Source organism: Equus asinus, chromosome 9 (genome assembly GCF_041296235.1).
Source record: "Equus asinus isolate D_3611 breed Donkey chromosome 9, EquAss-T2T_v2, whole genome shotgun sequence".
In the NCBI taxonomy this organism is placed as follows: Eukaryota; Metazoa; Chordata; class Mammalia; order Perissodactyla; family Equidae; genus Equus; species Equus asinus.
Genome location: NC_091798.1, coordinates 26,660,322 through 26,683,654, shown reverse-complemented (window position 1 = coordinate 26,683,654; position 23,333 = coordinate 26,660,322). Strand labels below are relative to the sequence as shown.

General features: G+C 47.8%; 1 protein-coding gene and 1 long non-coding RNA gene across 3 annotated transcripts in view; one reads left to right on the top strand and one right to left on the bottom strand.

Moving 5' to 3' along the window:
• Positions 1-15,689, top strand: part of GALNT10 (polypeptide N-acetylgalactosaminyltransferase 10) — a 216,567-nt gene extending 200,878 nt beyond the window's left edge. The window contains exons 9-12 of the mRNA XM_014846938.3: positions 3,121-3,342; positions 6,173-6,289; positions 10,699-10,848; positions 11,563-15,689. Coding sequence (XP_014702424.2) covers positions 3,121-3,342; positions 6,173-6,289; positions 10,699-10,848; positions 11,563-11,721 — 648 coding nt within the window. The 3' untranslated portion in view covers positions 11,722-15,689. The remainder of the gene's footprint in view (positions 1-3,120; positions 3,343-6,172; positions 6,290-10,698; positions 10,849-11,562) is intronic.
• Positions 1-22,673, bottom strand: part of LOC123288994 (uncharacterized) — a 48,727-nt gene extending 26,054 nt beyond the window's left edge. For both annotated transcript variants that reach the window (XR_011505751.1, XR_006532670.2), the window contains exons 1-2: positions 17,609-22,673; positions 8,836-8,907 (exon numbers count right to left, since the gene is read on the bottom strand). This is a non-coding gene — a long non-coding RNA (uncharacterized lncRNA). The remainder of the gene's footprint in view (positions 1-8,835; positions 8,908-17,608) is intronic.
• Positions 22,674-23,333: the final 660 nt, after the last annotated feature.

The window sequence follows — 23,333 nt, the reverse complement described above, 5'->3', positions numbered from 1 at the left end:
CCCCATCCGACGCGGGGGGGCGGGGGGCGGGTTCCAGATTCAGCAGGAGAGGCAGGAGTCACATTCCAACTGAAATACCAGTAGCAATCCCAGAGGAAGGTGCCAGGTAGGAAAACAGCGCAAAGTCACTCAGTAAGCCCAAGACTGCAACTCTTTCAGCTACTAGGGACCGTGGGACCATGGGGGTACCTCTGACCCCTGAGCAGGACCACTCCCAAAGCGTGCTTTCCCTCCCCAGAGCCGTCATTTATAAGACCCACAAGGTAAAGAGGCTTCCGCTCCTGCGTATTGAACCATAGATGAATTCAATGGATAATAGGTAACTGTGGTAGCACAGAACTTCCTGTGAGCCAGGCGTCCTGCACAGCGTCTTACATACTTCTCTCACCCAATTTTCACTTGTTTTTAATCCCATTTTAGAAATGAGGAAAGTGAAACATAGGGACGTTAAGTAACTAGAGCCAGAATTCAAATCCACTTAGGTCTGACCTATGCCTGGCACAGAGCAATTGCCCCTTAAATAGTGACTGCTGTTGTTAGGATCAGTATTAGTGTCAGCATCACCATTAGCAGTCACAGTCCATATTGTGCAGCCTCCAGAAGGACAGACAGCCAGACAGCAGCGATGGAGCGCTTCAGGAAGGATGCGCCAACCACCCGCTTGCCTGCCTGAAGAACACGGAGCCAGTCTTAATTTGTTTACAAAATTTGCTAAAATCCTTGTCTCTGCCTCTGGGAAAGGGGTCTTAGGGAAGGCAGTAACAGAAACCACTCAAACCTGGCGAAACAAAAGTGGAGACTTAGTGCGAGGATCGGGGCAAGTCTGTCGTCCCAGCGCAAGAAGAGCAGGAGGCCACAGGCAGGGCTGGGACCCGGAACTAGGAAGGGGTTAGGAGTAGAGGTGAGAGGAGCACGCAGCCCACTGAAACCCCGGAGTCATTTTCGTGACTCTCAAAAGGGGAGATGTAATAGAAATAAACGTAAAATCCTTTGCTTTGGTCCGAACAGTCGACCGTACAGAAGTTCAAGATCTGGGACAGATGGCTTAGTAAGCCATGTCTGGAAAATGCAGTACTCATGAAAATAGTCATCTAAATATCAATCAAAATTAAAACGTTATGTGATTTGATTCTTTAAGAACAACACTGGTGAATTTCGGCACCTTTCCTTGGTCAGACTGGCCAGCCACCCTTGCCTGGGTTGCAGAGAAAACTCCTGTGGTTCCTCATCGTCTCTGTGGCTTGAGTGGCTTAGACAGTGAGCCAGAGGACCTGGGCAGGCAGACAAGAAAGGAGAGTGGTCCAGGGGTGCAGGCCCTTTCAGCTTCCGTGGGGCACAGTTTTCAGTTAAGCCCAGCCTTTGCCGTGCCAGGGCCTGGCGAGGATAACAGTGTTCCTGAACTCTTTCCTGACCCACGCTCACCCTCTTCAGCCCCCAGGGAGAACGAGGCAGTCGCAAGGAAATTCCAGTTTCCTGGTCCCAGACTCAGGCAGCAAAACTGAGGAGCTGGTGAATTTTGTCTTTGGTCCCAGGGCTTCCCTCCTGTTGGCTCCCTTCTGCCTTGCTCACAAGTCGTTTTGTGTAGCCTATGGGCTAAGAATGGATTTTACATTTTTAAATAGTTAGGGGGAAAAAAATCAGAAGAATAATATTTCATGACACATGAAAATCAAATTTCAATGTCCATAAAGTTTTATTGGAATGCAGCTACACCCATTCGTTTACGTAGCGTCTGGGGCTGCTTTATAGCTACCTCAGAGTTGAGACCATGTGGTCTGCAAAGCCTGAAACATTTACTGTCTGGCCCTTTACAGAAAACATTTGCCAACCCCTGCCTTACCTTCTGCTTCCAGAGCAATCATTTACACTGAGGTGTGAATGACTGATAACAGCCTAAAGTGCAACTCCCTTTTACTCTTCAGAGGAAAATTTGAATTGCAGTAGGAGAAAAAACTGTGATAGAGATAGCGCCTAGAGAGTTAAATGTGGGGGGATTTCTAGCAATAGCCAAGAGTTGGAGGAAGACGTTTTGGAGCAGGCGCTTTCCCCCGGAACCCTGGAGGTGTGCTCTCCCAGTGCCAGCTGTCCGAGGTTCTCAGCAGGTGGTATCTACATACAAACGGAATGAGGTATTTTCATTACAGTTAACACGGAAGAGTTCCCTTTTCCTCCATCTCCAAGTCTGCTCACAAACAAGATGTTCCCTCACCTGCCACCTCTGCTTGCCAATAATATGGTTGTCATTTTTTTATTGATTATCCTTCTGCTTCGTAATAAAAGTAGCAGCCACCTTGGCTCCTCAAAGGATTATTTAAAATTCCAGATTCTGATGGAATTATCTCTTTTACTGGCAAATTGTAATTTGTTTCTACCATGCCATTTGGCCAGCACTCTTAGTTGAAAAAAGACAGAAACCCAACTCAGGAAAAGGAATTTACTGGCTCATGTAACTGGAAAGTCCTGAGGTGGTTCTGGCTTCAGGCATGGCTGGATTCATGTGCTAAAAGGAGGAATTTGTTCCTCACACTTGCCCTCAGCTCTGCTTCATTCTGAGTTGACGTCATCCTTGGACAGGCTTTCCTCAGAGGGTGGCCACATGATGACAGCAGCTCTGGTTGGCATCTTACCCAGCAATCCATGCGGCAACTGAGGAATTCTTCCCCCATAGTTCCAGCAAGAATTCCAGAGCTAATGCCAGTTGATTCTGATTGGATTGGCTTAGGTCACACACTCACTGCTAACCAATCCCCTGTCCAGGGCTGTCTGTGTTCCCATTAGCCAAGCTGGGTTATGTGCCTTTCCTCAAGCCACATCAGGCGACAATGAGGCAGTGGTGGGTCTCCAAAGGAAAATCGTTGGGGGCTCTCAGTAGAAAAATAGAGGATGGAAGAGAGTCAGGCAGAGCAACAGCAGCCTGTTATTCAAGAGTCAGTTGTAGAGCCCTTAAAACATGCATCATAATAATAGAAATATAGAAGGCTTAAAACCCTGGTGGGGTAGGGTCCTTGCTGCAACGTAAAATAAGGAAGGTTGATCTCAACCTGCAGGACCCTTTGCAGCCCAGCCCCCGGCCTCAGCCCCGCCCAGAGCCTGACCCTTGCCCCTGCCTGTCGCCCCCAGAACCTGAAGCGCGTGGCCGAAGTGTGGATGGACGAGTACGCGGAGCACATTTACCAGCGGCGCCCGGAGTACCGCCACCTCTCCGCCGGGGATGTGGCCGCCCAGAAGCAGCTCCGTAGCAGCCTGAACTGCAAGACTTTCCGGTGGTTTATGACCCAGATCGCCTGGGACCTGCCCAAGTTCTACCCACCCGTGGAGCCCCCGGCTGCGGCTTGGGGGGAGGTGAGACTGGGGGGCAGGGCCAGCGACGAAATGGGGGCTGGGTGCCAAATGCACGTGGAGACCCCTTCACGGACAGGAGCAAAGTGCCGCTTGCTTGCTTGCTTTCTTTTCCTACAAAACGTTTTCCTTTCTTTCCTGGTCTCTCTCTAGCCCTGTCATGGTGTTTTTTCATTTGCTATTCAATATTGAGTAGAGAAAAATTAAAGCTTTGAATTATTAGCATAAATTTTACCATTCCTCTTTGTATTATGCAGTGCCGGTTTTAAATGCAAATGAAAGAGCGTTTAACTCATGTGCAGAATCGGCGAAATTTCACAGTTTGTGTTTTAACCCTTGTACGTGCATGTGTATTTCTTACCAGAACAGTGGAAACACCGCACAAAACTAACGCAGCTGGTTTTATTTCGCTTCTTGATAATGCGTACATTCTGCCAACATGTCTGCCTTGGCTTCCTGATGAGTGAGGAGGAGCCGAGGGCAAAGGGACTGAGGGCTGCCCTGTGCTTCCCTTTCCTCCTGCTGCTTGAGCGGTGGGCTAATCCAGGGAAATAACCCCAGTAAGAAAGACACAGAGAGCCCCTCGGTCCTTCTTGAGTCTTAGGATGCCACTGCCCTTCTTATACAGCCAAAGCAAGTTCTGGTTGGAAAGGAAAACGAGGTCTCTTGGACCTGCTAGCACCCCCACCTAGTCATAGACTAACTCACCCTGTACTCGCTTTGATTCTCACTGAGCCCCCATGCGTGTGGGACCCCCGGGATTCTGTGCTTGTGGGGCCTCACAGACGCTCTATGTGATGGCAGCAGAAAGGAATGGCAGATGCTCGCATAGCATGTGCCACCTCTGTTCATGCTGCCCCATTGCCCCCTCAGATTTCACTTATAAGTCCGCAGATAAAATGAAGAATTTTAAGACAGTGACGGCAGACCTTTAAACCAAGCACAGATCTGAGCAAGGGGCCCCGTGTGACTGCCTGTGTCACACACCCACGAAGCCAGTCCTGCTGGAGGAGGCAGACAGTCTTACCAGGGGGGGACGCACTCCATCACTGGATCCTGGGTCTCCCCGCTGAGAGGACCCACTCACATATAGATGGGTGGATTGGGGAGGGGAGCATCAGAATTGGAGCTCCTCAGCTGCAGGTGAGAGAAGTCCAATTTGAAGTGACAAGAGGGAATTTATTGATTCTCACAGGAACTTAGTGTGGCTGTGGCTTCAGACACACCTGAATCCACGGGCTCAAGTGACAGCAGTCTCTTTTCTCCTGCTTAACTCTGTTTCCTTTTGTGTTGGCTTCATGCTGAGGGTAGCAAGATGGCTTCCAGAAGCTTCAGGCTGACAAAGCCCCAGCTTAGCCAACCCAGGAGGAGGTGGTTGCCTCTTTCCCAGGGGAGCCAGCAAAGGTCCAGGAGTTGAGTCTTGTTCTTGGATCTGCACCAATCTCTGGCCGTTGGAGGAAGGGGCAAAGGAAGGGGAGGATGGGTGCTCTGACTGGCCACAGGGTGGGCAGAAGCGGGAGCCCCATGGAAAATCAGGGTGTGGATACTGGAGGAAGGAGGGGCTGGCAGAAACGCCAGGTGTGACTTGTACACATTCACACAGCACGTTAGAGGGACCTTTCCTGACGAAGCCCTTTGGCGAGCCCCACCCAACACTGGCATGAAGGTTCTAGAGGAGGTGTCGTGCTGAGTTCCCTCATGAAGCCCTTCATTTCTTTGCAGTTTATCAGCTTTCTCCCGTGTGTTAGTTCACGTCCTCCGAGAAGCAGACACCAAGATGGGAATAGATATGCAGGAGACTTACTGGGGAAGCGTGAGAGAAAAAATGAGAAAGGAGCTGGGGGAGGCTGGAAGAACCGGCAGACGTGATGGCCGTCTGCCCTCTGGGAAGGGGAGAGGGGAGGAAGGAGGGCCACGTAGGAAGAGTCCCAGACAGCACTGAGGCTCTGAGGAAACTGGGCCAGGGTAACGAGGAGCCTTCAAGCCAGATGTCCTGTCAAAGGAGTGCGGCATCTCCGCAGAGAGGGCCTGTCGCACTAGCCCTACCTCCCTCATCACTGGCAGGAAGCAGCCCAGGGAGGCGTGGCCTCCACCCGGACACAGTGGTGGATTGGGAGCACAGCAGCCAGGCACCCAGACTCCCTGCAGCGGGCCATGGGAGTGGTGTGTTTTCACAGCCACCTCACCCCCCACCCCTCAGGCAAAATGGGAGCCGTATCTCTGAGGTGGGAACGACAAGATGTGATCCCAGCGCCTGGCGTGGTGGCCTGCCCACAGTAAGCGCGGCTACCCACACGAGCAGCCCAGGCCTTCACACTCCCAGCCGGCGTTCCTCCCACCACACTGGACGCATCTTCGTGAGACCACTGTTGTTCTTTGGATGCTGCCACCTCTTGCCATTCGCCTGCCCTAAAAGGCAGAGAGCCCAAGACCCTACAGCAGAGATGTCCTGTCCTTTTCTAGGGTGGGTTTCAAGGTCTGGCCCCTGGCTGACGTGGAATAGGGGTAAAATTAGATTTCTGGACCTCAAGGATCAAGTTCTCCAGGAGTGGGACCAGGGAGTCCTTTTAAGAGCCGCTCAGCTCCAGGCCCATCCCTGCCCCCACCTCGTGACTCCACATGCTCTGAGCCAGGAGGGTTTAGAGGAGCTCCTCTGTGGAGCGGCTGCTCCTTTATTGAGATGCTCAAGGCACTTCTGCTAACCCACGGCAAGCTTCTTAAGGCAAAGAGCCCAGCCCATCTGATGCCTCTGCCTTGGTTCCCTCCTCCCACCCCAGCAGGGGCCCAGGTGGGCGTCTCGAGGTGCCTTACTGGTCCACTCTCTCCCATCCAGATCCGCAACGTGGGCACAGGGCTATGTGCAGACACGAAGCACGGGGCCCTGGGCTCCCCACTGAGGCTGGAGAGCTGCGTCCGGGGCCGTGGGGAGGCCGCCTGGAACAACATGCAGGTAAGTGCCACCCCTCGGGACTGGCAGCCAGGTTCTCTTTGCCATCTGTGACCTGGAGCGCTCACATGGTCAGGGCTGGGAGGGAGAGGCCACAGGTCAACAATGAGTAAGCCCAGGGAGTGACTTAGAAGAGCTTCCTGAACACCTTGGAAAGGGGAATCCTTCCCATTGCATCAGTCTGGACTTTGGTTGCAGATGACAGATACGCCCTTCCCCCCCCCCCAACCCCCCCACCAAATGGCCTCCACAAAAAGAGGGAGTTACTGGCTCATCTCACTGAAAAGCCTAGATGACGTCGTTGGGCTCTCTCCAGGGTCTCAACCCTGCTTCCTCTCGGTTGGCTTCATTCTTAACCTGCTCTCCCCAGGTGGTGGCAGATGTGACCACCAACAGCAAGGGCTTCCGGCCCGCTCCCTCTCAGTGGAAAAGCATGTCCCTTCCCAGAGTTCTGGGAAAGCCCTGGGGCTTCACACATTGGCTTTCCTGAGCCGGTTATGGTGGGGATGTGATCCAGTCTTCGTACTTAGAGGGCCTGGGTCACGTGCCCACTCCTGGAGCCTGGGGTCTCGTCAGCCTCACGGGAGGGCAGGGAGAAGAGTGAGACAGGGTTGGTTCCCCAGGGGAGGTTATCAGAAGAATGAGGAGTGCAAGCCAGACAGGCGGGCAACTCTCGGGAAACTGCATTTGGCTTCCTGACATCCCTTCCTCCAAGCGGTTAACCCCGACGGTAAATCACACAGCATCCATTGGATCTTGCTTGAAGGATACATTTTTATAGTCTCCTTACTGTGGATTTTCTGGCATTTTGGAAGTGTATACTGACATAAGCCTATAATGCGGGTCCTCTGCAAAAACAGAACTCTGAAGGGGTGCATACATCCTCACTGAGCGTGGACGGCATCATGTCTCACACGGGCACAGCGCCCAGCCTGGCGAGAGCTGCCCCTCCCTCTGAAATGCTTGTCACTCTCCCTCAGCCTTTCTTGACAACAACTCTTATTAGACAGTGGCTCTCCTTGACTAATTCTTCTGAATTCTCCAAAGCGGTGTGTGGCTGCTGCCTGCTCCCATCTCAACCCTGGGACCCCAAAAGAGACCAGGAGGAACGTGGGGCCCGGATAGAATGTGCCCAGGGAGCTTGGCCTGAGAACAGCCTATGTGGGAGAGAATCCACATTAATGCCTGAAGATTCGCTCAAACAAGCAACAGAATGGTGCCCGGGTGTGGCTGTGCCAGGCCCCAGCCTCTGAAATGGGAAGCATGGTAGCCCACCTGCCCCAGTGGGATTGGTATCCCCTTGGGCCCTCAACTACCCTGAGCAGAGAGAACTAATGAACCTGTAAAGGGAGAAATGTGAGTCTAAAATACAAGTCCTGAGCTGGAAAAGGCCCAGGAAATAAACAGTTAGGAGGCTGTAGCTGGCAATACCATTCTTCCATCGTCACGATGCCCACTTCTGGCCAAGATGGTCCACTTCAGGGACTGGATCTACCCTCATGCCAGAACCAACAAAACAATGGATGAAATATGTGGAAGAACTGTTTTCAAGACTGGACATCAGCCAACAAAGGACAGTAATTCTTGAGACATAAGAAGCAAGCAATGTCAGCCCTATGCGGTCCCAGCTTCCTTGTTTGAGAGAGTTTCCCGTCCACAAGTGAGGGAAGGGGAACCCGGGGGAGCCAGGCGGACTCCCTGAGTTGAGGAGACAGAGCTGCGAGTGCAGGAGACCAAGGTGGCTGGAAACACAAAACAGCATGTGGTAGAGGAGAGAGCCACACAGAGAGGACTTCGGAGATTTCCCGAGTCCGTCTGGAATATTCAGCAGAGTACTGGTCAGTGCATGCGTGTGAGGACACTGCCTGGGGCTGGAGAAAGAACCACCTGCAAGGATTGGAGGGAACAGTGCCCGGTGCTCACGCAGGGCCAGGAATAGTACCTGTTCTCACCAGTCGGAGTGGAAAACACCGTGATCCTGTTAAAGAAATTGACAGTGTAGTTGAAAACTACAAAGGAAAATCCAGGCCCAGATAGGCTCACTGGTAAATTCTGCCAACACTTAAAGAAGAAACGTTACCAGTTCCACAAAAACTCTTCCAGAAAAGGAGGAAATACTGCCCAACTCATTTTGTGAGGCCAGCATTACCTTAATAGCAAAACCAGGCTAAGACATTATAAGACAACCACAGACCAATATCCCTCATGAACATAAATGCAAAAGTTCTAAATAGAATTTTACAGACTCATAGCCAACAGTATGTAAAGGGGATAGTACATCATGACTAAGTGTAATTTATCCCAGGAATGCATGGTTGGCTTAACATTAGGAAATTAATCCGTATGATTCTCCATGTTAAACTGAAAAAGAAAAACCGTGTAATCACCTCAGTACTCTCAGAAAGAGCATTTGACAAAATCCAACATCCATTCCTGGTAAAAACTCTCAGCAAACCAGGAATAAAGGGAACTTCCTCAAGTTGATAAAAGGCATCTATAAAAAGCCTGCAGTTGACATCATATTTAATAGTAAAAATCTGAATGCTCACCCCCGAGATCAGGAACAAGACGGGGATTCCAACCTCATCATCTCTGTTTGACACTGTACTGGAGGTTCTAACCTGTGGCAAGAAAAAGGAATAAAAGTCATCCAGATGGCAATAGAAGGAAAACTGTCTTTATTTGCAGACTATGTGATCATCTTTGTGGAAAATTCAATAGAATCTACAGAGAAGCTACCAGAACTAATAACTGAGTTTTAAAAAGTTACAGGATACAAAAATCATTGTATTTTTATATACTGATAATGAAAAATCAGAAATTAAAATTCAAAACAAGCATTGACTATAACAAAAAAAATGAACTACTCGAATATATAACTTACAAAAGATGTGAAAGACCTGTACACTGAAAACTACAAAACACTGCTGATAGAAATTAAAGAAGTTCTAAATAAATCAACATTTATACCATGTTCATAGGTTGGAAGACTCAATATTGATATCAATCCTTTCCAAACCAATATAGAAATTCAATACAATCCTAGCAGGCTTTTTTGTAGAAATTGAAAAACTGATTATATAATTCATATGGAATTGGACAGGGCCTAGGATAGCCAAAACAACTTTCAAAAAGAAGTATAAAGTTAAAAGACCAATACTACCTGATTTCAAGATATAAAGTGTCAGTAGTCAAGACTGTGATATTGACATAAAGATCAATGGAAGAAAATAGAGAGTCCAGAAATAGACCCAGACATATATGGACAACGGATTTTTGCAGAAGTTTAAAGGCAATTCAGTGAAGAAAAGATAGATTTTCCAACAAATGGTGCTGGAACAATTGGATATCCATATGCAAAAAAGAAAAGAATTTCAATACCTTATATATTTACCAAAATTAACTCAAAATGGGTCATTGACCTAAACATAAAACCTAAAACAAAATCTTTTAGAAGAAAACATATGTCCATACAAAGACTTGTACATAAATGTTCATAGCATCTTTGTTTGTAATAACCAAAAACTGGAAACAACCCAAATGTCCGAGAACAGGTAAATAGATTACCATGCAGTGAAATACTACCCAGCAATACCAAAGAATGAACTGGTGATAAATGCTATTATGATAGGGATGAATCTCAACAAAATTATGTTGGTGAAAAAAATGAGACAAAAAAAGAATACATACTGTATGATTCTTTTTATATAAAATTCTAGTCGATTAGCAAAATCTAATCTTTTTATATAAAAAAAGTGACAGAAAACAGATCAGTGTTTGCACAGGGGCCCGGGGAGTGGGGAGGAGTAGGAGGAAGAGATTGCAAAGGGGCATGAGGACCCTTTGGGGGTGATGGAGATGTGCGTTGCTTTGATCATGATGACAGTTTCACAGGTGTAAACATATGTTGAATGCACGCATCAAATTGTACACCTTGAATGTGTGCAGTTTGTCATATGCCAATTGTTCTTCAATAAAGCTTCTGGGAAAAAAGCTGATCAATCAAATGCCATAAGGGGACCTGATTTGGATCCTGATTCAAACAGATGACCTGAAGAGAAATTTGTACAACGATCGGAGAACACTTGACCCCTAGATATTTGATGACACTGAGGACTTTGTGGTGACTTTTCATTGTTACAATGGCACTCACTGAAGTATTGACAGCTGACACGACACAATGGCTGGGATTTGCTTCGAAATAACATGGGGGTGGGGGAGTGTGGGGATAAAGCGGTAGCAAGATTCGCCATGAGCTGGTGATTGTTGACGCGCAGTGATTGGAACAGGTGTGGGCAGTATACTCTTTTTTTTTTTTTTTCTGGACCTCTGGGTTTACAATTCTCTGTAATTACAAAAAAAGAAAGTCCCCTAGCTTTCCTCTCCCTATCATGATGTCCCTGTGTGTCCAGGTATTCACCTTCACCTGGAGAGAGGACATCCGGCCTGGAGACCCCCAGCACACCAAGAAGTTCTGCTTCGACGCCGTCTCCCACACCAGCCCCGTCACCCTCTACGACTGCCACAGCATGAAGGGCAACCAGCTCTGGAAATACCGCAAGGTAAGACAGGATCTGTGGGGGAACAGGGCAACCTGCTTCATTAAAAAAAAAAAAAAACGGGGCCAGCCTGGTGGGATAGTGGTTAGAGTTGGCACACTCCGCTTCAGCGGCTTGGGGTTCATGGGTTCAGATCCTGGGCACAGACCTACGCACTGCTTGTCAAGCCACGCTGTGGCAGCATCCCACATCCAAAATAGAGGAAGACTGGCACAAATGTTAGCTCAAGGCCAATCTTCCTCACACACAAAAAAAAGCACTGTACTGCCTCACTCCTTCTCCCACCAGAGCCCAGTCACTCATGCATTTGTTCCACAAACCTACCACACCCAACTTTCTAGTCATTTAAGAGAAGCCAGAAATCCAGATTTTTATGTGAAATCTCTAGAATCTTAAATGTTGGCAACTGAGTCCATTTGAAAAAAAAATACCATGAGAGCCAATGAAATTTGACTGGAGACAGGCCGTGATTAGGGCCCAGGCCGGGAAGGGCACGCTTCATTCACTTCTGCCCACATCCCGTTTGCCAGAACGCAGGCCCACCGCAAGGTCAGCTGCAAGGGAGGTAGGCCGTGTCTCGCCGTGTGCTCAAGGGGAGAGCCAAACAGGCCTGTGAGTGGCTGGCCAGTCGTGGCCTCGCTGCCTCATTGCTGTCTTTGCTGCTGCCGTTTGCTCACATCCCAGCACCACCTGGCTGATAACCTCCCTGTTTTGCAGGACAAGACCCTGTACCACCCTGTCAGCGGCAGTTGCGTGGACTGCAGTGAAAGTGACCACAGGATCTTCATGAACACCTGTAACCCCTCCTCTCGCACGCAGCAATGGCTGTTTGAACACACCAACTCAACAGTCTTGGAAAAATTCAACAGAAACTGAGCCTCCACGCCCCGTTGGCAGGCCGGCGGGGTCTTCTCCAGCACTCACTGCAGCCTTCTTCTCCCAAGGGGCAGGCCTTCCGTGGGCACCGTGATGGCAGAGGTGCCGGCCAACTGGTCCAGGGCGAAGTGGGCTCTTGAGGCTGGAGCCAGGTGTCTGCCTGGTCCTGGAGGCCCTGAGCTGGGGAGGTGGGGTGGAGAACAGAGAGCAGAGCCTGCTTTAACCCTGATGGCATCATGGGAGTCCAGGAGGGCCTTTTCAGCTTTGTCTCTGTGTTCCCTTGAGCATTATGCAGGAGGAATGTCATGGCCCTAGGCCACCCAAAAATGAGTCCTACAGGGTTGCCTAGCCTTCAGATGGCTTGTACATGACAGTCCTTTAGAAAGAGAGGCAAATTTTGCCTGTTGGGGGCAGCTTTGAGCACCCATGCCACCCGTGTGCAGCAATGGGAAGGAATTTTTTTCTGGGGCCACTGGTTTCAGCCTTTTAGTTTCCACCTGTTGTGGGGTAAGTGCAGTTACTGCCCAGCTTCTGTCCTCAGCCACAGCCCCAGGCTATGCAGTCGAAGGCCATACCCGGGGCCCTCAGAGTGTTCAGTACTGAACCCTGGCCAACTGCGAGGCCTGAGGACAGAAGCGGGAACCCCAGACATTCCTTTGCAGCCGTGGACACACAGGATGTCTCCCCTTGCTCTCTGGGTACTTGAAACGCCTATTTTAGTCCTCTCCGGGCACAAGGACGGCCCAGCCACCAGCCATTCAGGGCTGTGTTTCAGACGGCCTGGGCCCATGGAAAAAGCCTAGTAGAAGACTTCCAAACTAGATATTCTGGCTGAATTTTCCTGGCTGATCAATGCTTCCATTTCCCTCTCTCTCTCAGGCAAATTACCTGCCTTAAGAGAGGAACAGAGGTGTGAAGTGCTCACCTCACAGAGTCTGGAGGCCTCCTGGGTGACCATGGGCAAGATGCCTAGCCTCTGACCTCATCATGGTTCTAGTTCTCATAGAGAACTCTACAATTTTTAAAGAACTCTATAATATGATCACAAACTAGAGTATACATAGGATTCTGGTATTCTAGCATCCAATATGGATTTCTAGAATGCTGTGATTAAGGGAGCCAGCCCCGTGTAATCCATTCAAGGCAGCCCCCAGCCTAGAGACAATCTGTGAAATCCAAGGTTGGTGGTGTTGGGGGGAGGGGACCGGGGGACCTGTGTCCATCAGATCATATCAGAGGGCTTGGTGTGACACGGTCCTCAGTGCAGACCTGAAGCCGTACAACCTCCCACCATCATCACAGCTGCAGTGGAGAAAAGAACCCAGTGTCCCACCAGATGTACACCCAGCTCCATGCCAGTCCTTCGTGTTTACCTTTTGCTTTTTTAAGCATGTGTCAGACTCCCAGAGGGCTCCCAGACTAACAGCAAGCGTTTCTGTAACCAGCCCGCCCCCACTGATTCAGAAGTGGAAATCACCTTCTACAACCTATGGCTTCCACCGCTAGCCCTGGAAATACTTGAAATCAGTATTCCAGTTAGAGTTGAATCTCTTGATTGTGTCATTTAACAAATAACTGAGACATAAATCTGGGATCAGAGCCTTTGAGATGCTGGCTGATCTCAAGGCCATCAATTGTCTGGGGGAGAAATAAACACTCCTGACCACTACCACCCCAATAAATCATGTAGCTGGCAAAACATCACTTCCACTTCTGCCCCAGCACAAGCCCTGCTCTGGCCACCTGTCCGCAAGAGAGGCGGCCCCTGTCCTTGCAAAGCTTGCCTGTTGATCCCTCGTGTCTTTTCCAAACGAGTGCTCCATCTTTAGAAGTGGCCCTCTGTAGGAAGGATGAGGCCCCTTCCAGAATCGAGGATAACAAAAGCGTTGCAATTTGAGGAGTTGAGTTAGGATTCATCATCAGAGAGCAATGCAGCATCATTAAAATAAAAACTGTGCCTTTTAAAAAGAAAAAATGCAAATGTACAGCAAATCCCTAAACTTGAACCATTTCCTAGTGCCTTGCTAGCCAAACATAAAGGGGCAGGGTTGGGGGGAGGGGAAACGTTTTTGGTAGTGTGTGCAGTTGGATGAGTGTGTGTTTCTTAATGTCTAATTTCAAGCAGGAGACGTTGGTCCTAGAGCAGGATCTGAGACAGGGATGTCCCCCAAGGGTCAGAGGCCAGAAGTTGTTCCAGTTAGTGCAAGAAACACTCCAAATTTCAAAGGGCAGCTGGACAACTCATTTAGTCCGTGGACTAGAAAGACCTCAGCAGCCCCTGAGAGAGGACGTGTTTGGGATCCATGCCTGCAGTCTTCCCTCCTAGCCTCCAGGTGGAGTGTGGAGCACTGGCTAGATTTCCCAATGGTCCCACTCCAAGTGGGTGACAATGTGTTCAGCAAGACCAGGGCTCGTGAGGAAAGCGGGAGCAGCAGCAAGCGGTCCTCCGCCTTCATCTTCCCCCCTCTGTAGTTCTCCTTTGGAGTCTGGTTTTGCACCCTGCACAAGGGATGGGCGGGTCCTCTGAGCTCTCTGGCGTTTGTCATTGGCTGAGCCCACACGTGTAGGTGCTGGGACTTGACAAAGTGTGTAATGGAGGAAGGGTGGAGAGAAGTTCATCGCTTAGCTGACCGACTGACTGATTGCCAACACTGGCCTCTCATTGTTTTGGCCTCATTTCTGAAAACCACCTGTCTCAAGGATTCAGGTTCCTGCTCACACTCCCAGAGCTGATGCTCAATAAAGCAGCCAGGAGCCTGTGGAGGTGCTGTCACCCAGGTCATGGGTGAGAATGTGGGCACCTTTTCCTCTAAAGCCTTTATTCTGAGCATGAGGTCACAAAGCAGGGTGTGGCTAGAAAGTATCATGACTGGGTGGCCCACCAGCAGCCTTTCCAAAGGGGGACTCCAGAAACATTTCAGAATGCCAAGAGCATCTTTGCTGTAAGTACAAGGCTTTTGGAAGTGGCTAAATGTGCAGGCACATGTGTGAAAAGCCATTCCAGCTTGTGCCTCCAGTTGGAGCTTTCAACTTTTAAAACAGGCCAGGAAGTGTTGATTCTCCCCTTTGGGAAGAAATAGCTCAGAGGCAGAAGGGAGTCCATCCACAGAAAAGATCTGACCACGAACTAGAGTATACATAGGATTCTGGTATTCTCTAGCATCCAATATGGATTTCTAGAATGCTGTGATTAAGGGAGCATTGTGACATTAGGTCCAGGGGAGCAAGAGCAGTTCTTGTTGAAGACGTAGCAGGAGGATTCCCATATATTCACTTTTCAAACCTACTACCTGTTGAATTTCTTTTTCTCCTTAAGAAATAGGTGATATCCTTGAAAATGGCTCCATATTTCTTTCTGTGCATCTCGATTTTTCTAGTCTCTGCAGTCTCAAAAGAGTGGCAAAGCACTTTTCAGTAATGGCTGAGAGATCTGGATTCCTTGTTTCAGCGATCCGTAGTTTGTACAGATTGGGTGATCTTTTCTAATTCCTAGGAGGAAATGCACTTTTAAAGTTTTCTGAAGATGTCTAAGTGCAGGAGAGGGGCAAGAGTCCAGTTCTGTTCTGGAATTCTTTTCTGCTTTCAACTGATGCTCTTTGTGAAAATCGAAGTAATATTTTAGTTCAAAGTTGATCTTGAGCCAAGGCCCACTGCCACCTCTGGGGTGGGAGTTGGACCTACATTCCAAGTGACAAGGTCCTCTTAACATCCGCTCCCAAAATGTTTTTGATTGAGCCGTGCCAGGCAACAGGGTTGGGCTCCTGCTCTGTTATTGGCTTGAAGACTGGGATCCCAAAGGGATTACAGGCAGGGAGATTTGAGAAGTCAGACTGGGATTCCTTAGAGAAGGCTCAAGACCACCAACCTCTCTTCTCCTGCCTGGAAAAGTGAGCCTTTGTGAAGAACTGACTTACCATGTACAATTGTGACTGTGATTGTTGTTGAGTAAACCTCCAGACTTTCTCTAACATGGTCTCTGGCTTATTCTTTGTCATGCACCATTCTCCATTCATCATTCCCCACATACTCATTGAGCGCCTACATACCCAGGCCCGCTGCTGGGTACTGATCAAATGCCCAACAGCCATCGTTCTAGAGAGGAAGGGAGATATCAGACAACAAACCAAGGTGATTGCAGATGTGACCAGGGCTATGGAGGAGATGAAACAAGATACTTTAGAGACTGGGGTGGAGATCCGCATCAGGTAAGATGGTCAGGGAATGCCTCTCTGTGGGAGCTGAGGGAATGTGGGCCAAGAGGCAGTTTGCAGGGGAGAGTTCCAGGCTAGTGCAAAGTGCCTGAGGCCAGAAGGAGTCCCTGTATTGGAGGCACAGAAAGAGGTGAGCTCACAGAGTTGGGTGGGATAGCCCACCAAGGGTCTTACAGACTACACCCAGGAGTGGAGGATTTCAGGAGGGCAGTGACAATACAAAGTAAGCTTGGCTCATTGCTGTTGCTCACCCATCAGCCACAAGTCCCTACTTACCGAACCATTTTGATGCTTTTGAGTATTAGATTTGTGTGTAATACCATGTGGTGGAAAGAGCACGGGCTGGCCTGGCTCTGCAACAGACTCAGTGAGAGCTTGTGTAAGTCCCGCCCCCTAGACCTCAGTATTCTGCAGTAAAACGAGAAGGGATGATGCTTCCAGCTCCACCCATGGTCCTCTGGTTGAGTCTGGATGTGAGCTGCTGGTGACCATGAGCAGAAGCAGCCTGCTGGTGCTGTCTCTCAAGTCCCACCAGGGGGCGCTGTGGACCGTGGGTCGGGGAATCGGTTCGCTGGCCACGGGCAGGTTTGAGCCCTGGAACCAAAGGGTCGATATTTTCTTTTGTAACTTCCATCGTTTTTTGTTTGAAAACTACTTTGCCACCCATGAATATGATAATTTTTAACCTATATTTTCTTCTACAAATGTTAATGGTTCCTTTAAAAAGATTTAACTGTTACTAGGAAAAAAAAAGGGAAGAACATTCCAGGTGGAGGGAGCATGACGGCTATGTGTGTTCTGAAGGTATGAAGGCAGATGAGGCTGGGGCAGAATGGGATGGAAAGAAGAGACAAGGAGGGGGTAGGCAGCAGCCAGACCCTGCAGGGCTTTGTGGGCCATGTTAAGGAGTCTCTGATGTCTATTTTAAAAGCAGTAGGAAGCATTAGAGAGTTTTAAACTGGACAGAGTGAGGGCAGCATCAGATGTGCCCTTAACTAATGTCTAGCACCGAGAATGACTTGCTCAAGGTACCAGGTGTGTGGGGTACTGGGGCCTACAGAGTGGGAAACAGATCCAGGACGGCTGGCCCTCGGGTGCCTCCTCAGGGCTGGGGGGAAGCTCCTTCCTGCCCAGCCCACAGTGAGTCCAAGGTCACGTGCTTAGCCGGACATGGAGTGGGAGCTCTCTTGGTGCTGCTGGCATGCTTATCGGAAACAGATTCAGAGAACTTGGCAATTTGCTCCAAGTTTTGGATCCTGTTTTTTTCTGTGTTTAGTTAAGATTGGGACTTCGGGGCTCCTGGCACCTAGTAAGGGCTCAATAAGCATTTGATGAGTGGACAAATGGATGCGTAAGATAGTTTCAGATTACAGTTGAGGCCTTTTTTCCTCCCCTCACAGCCCATAGATCTGATAGATTCTATAGAGAGTGCTTCTACATTTGTTCTCTGCTCTGTGCCCTTGGGAACGCCCCTTCCCCTCCCCAAGCCTCAGATTCTCCATATGACTCTGGGGAGAAGGGGAGCATATTAGATAATGGTCGGCCTGGACTCATAGTTCTACCAATCTGGCATCTAGTATTTTGCAGTGGCCTGATCTCATTAAGGATTTATTTTTCAAGCTCAGCTAGGGGATGGGAATGGGACCCCCTCCCACTGCTATTGTTGTGTCTCCCACCTTAGAGTTTCTGGGCTTTTGCTGAAGTGGGTCCAGGATTCAGTATCCAAAGCTTCCTTCTCGCAGCTGCTTACAGCTCTGCCAACCTCTGGCCTCGGGCAGCTGCCTCCTCTTTTGTTCGCCCTCAACGCCTGGGCTGCCTGGCTGGGCCGTGGCTGGGGTCCATGACGGTGCCCAGAGCAGCCTGCAGTTCTAACCTGATGCAGGGCTGGCAGCATAACGGCCCATGGTGCACTCACTCACACACACAACACCATAGAAACAAAGGAACACACAGTGAACTCTCAGAAAGCAGGTTTCTTAGCAACTTTACAGCCTTTGTTCACGAGCTACTTGGAATTGAAGTAGCGTCTGATCTCCTGCCAGCTCCTGCCTGGGGATGGGGAGAAGGGGATGGTGGGTCTGCCTTTGCTGGAGCTGACAGCTAAGCTACCCCACCACTGGCCTATCAGTCAGCCTGGGGAGCTGAGGCCTGAATTCTGGGATGGTCCAGGTTCTGGGAAAAGTCCCTGCTACAGTTTCTTCACAGCTACAGCCGTGGAATGCCAGGGCTTGATAATTCAGTCAACAAACACATACTGGAACATGTACTGTGGGCCCATGGGGGTCTGCGCTCTGTGCCCCTTGGTGGTTGGTCCCAGCTCCATCCCAGGCCCTGGAAACACAGAGGTGAAGAAGGAATGATCTGCGACCTCTAGAGCCCAGTGATGAGGACAGACAGGGACCCAGACAGGGAAGAAGCGAAGCACTTGATTGCGCTGCTCGCTTGTAATTTCACAGCTTGTAACTTTACTCCAGGCCTTCAGAATAAACCCAAACTTCTTAGCCAGGCCCAAAAGGTCCTTCAGGGCTGGCCCCTGACTGCTTCTCCATCACCTCCCCAGCAGGGCTCAGGTGCCAGCACAGGCCAAGGCTTTCTCACTGCCAGCTCCCTGCTGGTCCCTCTGCTTGGCAGCTTTTTTTCATCCTGTAGGTCTCAGCTTAACTGTCACCACCCCAAGAGGCTTCCTCGACCACCCTATCAAGTATAGACCCCCACACACATCATCCTCTATCATTCTCAGCACCTTTGTAGCTCCCTTCCCGGCACTTATCCTGATAAACAGTTCAACCTCGTTATTCACAGCAGTTATGTTCTATGAAGTCACCGTGAACACAGAATTAGCCAGGACGGAACCACTGCTCCTAGGGAAGACAAGTTTAGGTGCCTGTGAGCCTCTGGTCACCACATTTTCATCAACTGACCAATACAAAACCCTGTTTTATGTGCATTTCTGTTTAAAGACACTTGATTGAATATAGATTATTAATTTGTTCCCATTGAACTCCCAGCCCACAGCGCCATGACTAATGCCTCAGTGAAACTCGTCTAACGCATGCACCTTCTCCAAAAAGCACATCTTAGTGCCTGGGAACACTAGACAGCACCCCAGCACCATGCTGGCGGGCATGTTAAACCAAAAGAACAACAATATGAAAAACGTGGAATTAAATAGACCACAAAAAGGACACTTGTTTACAGCATGGGAGCTGAACTGACCTCAGCTGGGAACGGGTGTGGTGGGTCACTCAAACTTTTCACCACTCTACGCACACACATGTCCACAAGTGACCCGGAAGATGCCACGAGGGGTGGGTTTTCTTGGTTTTGTTTTGAGCACTGGATAGGAGAGGAGCACATGGGTGGACATACGTTATTGATAAGACTTTAGTTCTTAGGAGTGTTGGACTCATGAGTGTTTGTTATATGATTTTGTTTGTTTGCTTGTTTTGATTTTTTAATTCTTTTTTTATTGTGGTAACAGTGGTTTATAACATTATATAAATTTCAGGTGTACATTGTTATATATTTCGATTTCTGTGTAGATTACAACATGTTCACCACCCAAAGACCAATTACAATCCGTCACCGCACGCGTGCCTAACCACCCCTTTCAACCTCGTCCCTCCTCACTTCTCTGCTGGCAACCACCAATCCAATCTCTGTTGCTATGTGTTTATTTGTCATTGTTTTTATCTTCTACTTATGAGTGAGATCATACGGTATTTGACTTTCTCCCTCTGACTTATTTCACTTAGCATAATGCCCTCAAGGTCCATCCATGTTGTCACAAATTAGCCAGATTTCATCATTTCTTATGACTGAATAGTATTCCATTGTGTGTATATACCACATCTTCTTTATCCATTCGTCCCTTGATGGGCACCTAGGTTGCTTCTAAGTCTTGGCTATTGTGAATAATGCTGCAATGAATATAGGGGTGCATGCATCTTTATGCGTTTGTGTTTTCAAGTTCTTTGGATAAATACCCAGCAGTGGAATAGCTGGGTCATATGGTAGATCTATTGTTAATTTTTTGAGGAATCTCCATACTGTTTTCCATAGTAGCTGCACTAGTTTGCACTCCCACTAGTAGTGTACAAGGGTTCCTTTCTCTCCACATCCTCTCCAACACTTTGTTGGGCATCTTTCGCCTTCCCGTGGCAGAGTACTATATACACAGAGCCCTACTTCTTATACAGGTTTCTGAAAATGTGTCCAACATCAAAAGTACAAAAGCCACACCACAAATTTATTCTTTCAACAGGGCACATCTGTTCCTAGGGAATAAAAACGGTGTAACATTTCCAATTACACCTGCATTTTGGGATACAATCTTTGATGATGTATTTCCTGCGTTTCCTACTATATCTTCAATTTGATCATTTGCCTTCACTGACCAAAAAATAGGCTTAAGAACATTGAGTGCCGGCTAAAGATTCATCCCTTTCAACAAATCTAATGATTTCTATCTTTATATCAATTATAAAGAGTTAACAATACACATAATTCCCTTAGTGAGATATAATTCATCCATTTAAAGTATATGATTCAGTGGTCTTAGTATAATCTCAAGGTGGTACAACCATCACCACTTCCTGAGTCCAGAATGTTTTGTGCCCCCCCCAAAGAAACCCTGTACCCATTAGCTGTCACTCCCCACCCCAACGCCCCCAGTCCCTCAGCCACTGGTAACTGCTAATCTTTCTGTCTCTATAAATTTGCCTTTTCTAGACCTTTCACATAAATGGAATCAGACAACGTGTGGCCTTTTGCATCTGGCTTTCACTTAGGGTAATATTTCCAAGATTTGTCCATGTCGTAGCATGTATCACTACTTCATTCCTTCTTCTTGCAGAAAACCATTCCATCGTCTGGATGTACCACATTTCATTTTCCCATTCATCAGTTGATGGACATTTGGGTGGTTTCCACCTTTTGGCCATTATGAGTAATGCTGCTGTGAGCATTCATGTACAAGTTTTTGTGTGGACATACGCTTTTATTTCTCTTGGGTAGATACCTAAGAGTGGAATTTTCAGGTCGTATGGTAACTCCATGTTTAACATTTTGAGGAACGGCTAAACTGTTTTCCAAAGTAGCTGCACTATTTTTGCATTCCTACCAGCAATATGCGGGCTTCAGTTTCTCCACATCCTCACCAACACTTGCTTTTGCCTGTCTTACTGACTATAGCCATCCTAGTAGGTGTGAAGTAATATCTCATTGTGGTTTCGATTTATATTTCCCTAATGACTGGTGATGTTGAGTGTCTTTTCATGTGCTTATTGGCCATTTGTATATCTTCTTTGAAGAAATGTCTGTTCAAGCCCTTTGCCCACTTTTTAATTGGTCTTTTTATTACTATAAGAGTTCTTTATATATTCTGAATACAAGTCCCTTATCAGATACATGATTTGTAAACATTTTGTCCCATTCTGTAGGTTGTCTTTTCACTTTCTTGATATAAACATACTTCTTATCACTACCATATTTTTACATTTACACAATTTTATAAAATCAGGTTAAGATATAATAAAATGATCAAGTACTTTCCCAGTCATTGCTGTGCAGATGGATATGTAGACCACCCATGTAGAACCTGAACTATTGGCAGATAAGCAGTACCACCTTGCCATCTTGGAATATGATGTCTCCTTCCCTATCCTGCAGATATCTGAACTCGGAGTGCAATGGGAAGCTTAGGGTTGTCAGCGTGTAATGGATGAAATCATAACTACCACTTACCGAGCATTTACTATGTGCAAGACACTGTGCTTACTGCTTTACATGATCACATTGATCCTCACAGTCGCCCTATAAGAGAAGTACTATTATCATCCCATTTTACAGATGAATAGAACTGAGGCTCATCTAGTTTACGTTGTCAATGGTCCTACAGCTAGTAAAGTGGCAGAGCTGGAATTCAGACCAACTGCTTCTGAGCCCAGAGCCTTTGCTCTTTTCCATGGTGCCAGTAGCTACAATGCCTGTCACAAGCCAGGCTGCAGACCAGGGCCAGAGCCAGAAGATGCTCTCACAGGTCCTCAGTGGAATGCAAGAAATAAAGACAATATTGTGGATTTTTCATGAAGCTAAATTTATTCCATTTAAATGTCTGTCCTTTATTCTGAGAATCTTCCTACTTTTTTGATATTCCATATTTCCTACCTAATTACAGTGCCAAAAAAGATGGTAGCATCATTACTATTATTATAATAAAAGAAATATAGGGATATAGTAAGATAGCCAAATAGGAAAAAGGGTTATAAAATTCTAATTCTTCCTACCTTTCCCCCCTTGACCTGCAGTCCCCCCACAGAGGCAACCACATTTACTAGTTCTTGTGTGCCCTTAGTAGGTATATATATGTGTATATAAAATTCTTAAGAAATACAATGGAATTTACACTCTACATACTGCCATGTGTCTTTTTTTTTAAACTTAATATCTTGGTGTAGCTGGGTATATTTAAATTAGTTTATTGAAAATCATTTAGTGAGTCCCTATTCTGTTAGCCACCAGGATTGAAGAATTAGTGTTGTATGTGCTGGAGCTACAGCAACAAACAAGACAGACGTGGTCCTGCCTTCACGGAGCTTATATTGTATTGAGAAAGACAGTCACACAACAAAAATAATAACAATAAAGTAGAATAATTGCATATTGTGATGAGTGCTAATAAGAAAAGACCCTGAATAGAGAATCGTGATAGGCACGTGTGGGAGAGACCAACTACTTTCAATCAGGGAAGACTCTCTGGGGAAGTGACATTTAAATTGAGACTTGAAGGATGGAGCCAGCCATGGGAGGGGCAGGTGGAACAGCATTGCAGGCAGAGGGAACTGCAAGTGCAAAGACTTCACAGGTGCTGTCAGAATGCACTGGGAAGCTGGGGACGGGCTTTATGGAGGGTATGGCATGGTCTGGTTTGTGTAGATGCTCCCTGTGGAAAGAGCGGTTTAAGGACCAGCTCAGTGAAAAGGCATCTCATCTTTCAGGCAAAAGATGGTCATGGCTTGGGCTGGGCAGCTGGCCATACGAAATGAAGCAAAGGGCACAGATGGTAAATATCTATTGGAAGTAGCAGAAAGTGCCTCGATCATGGGTCAACTTGGAGTTGGGTGAGAGGAAGGGAGACACAGAGGTGGTACAGGTTGCAGTTTATGGATTTGGGTGTTGAAGGTTATAATTTGAACATGTTGGTCTGTGATGCCACTGTAGCATTCCAAGCAAAGAGATGAACAATGCTATCTGGAGCTCAAAGGAGAGGTCTCAGCTAGAACTATAAAGTTGCGGGGTTATCAACCAGCAATTTTAAATATCTGGGGGTGGGTTTGGGTACGGAAAAGAATGTTACAGTTACTGACTCAAGTTGCCATTTTAAAACCTAGCTTTCCTTAA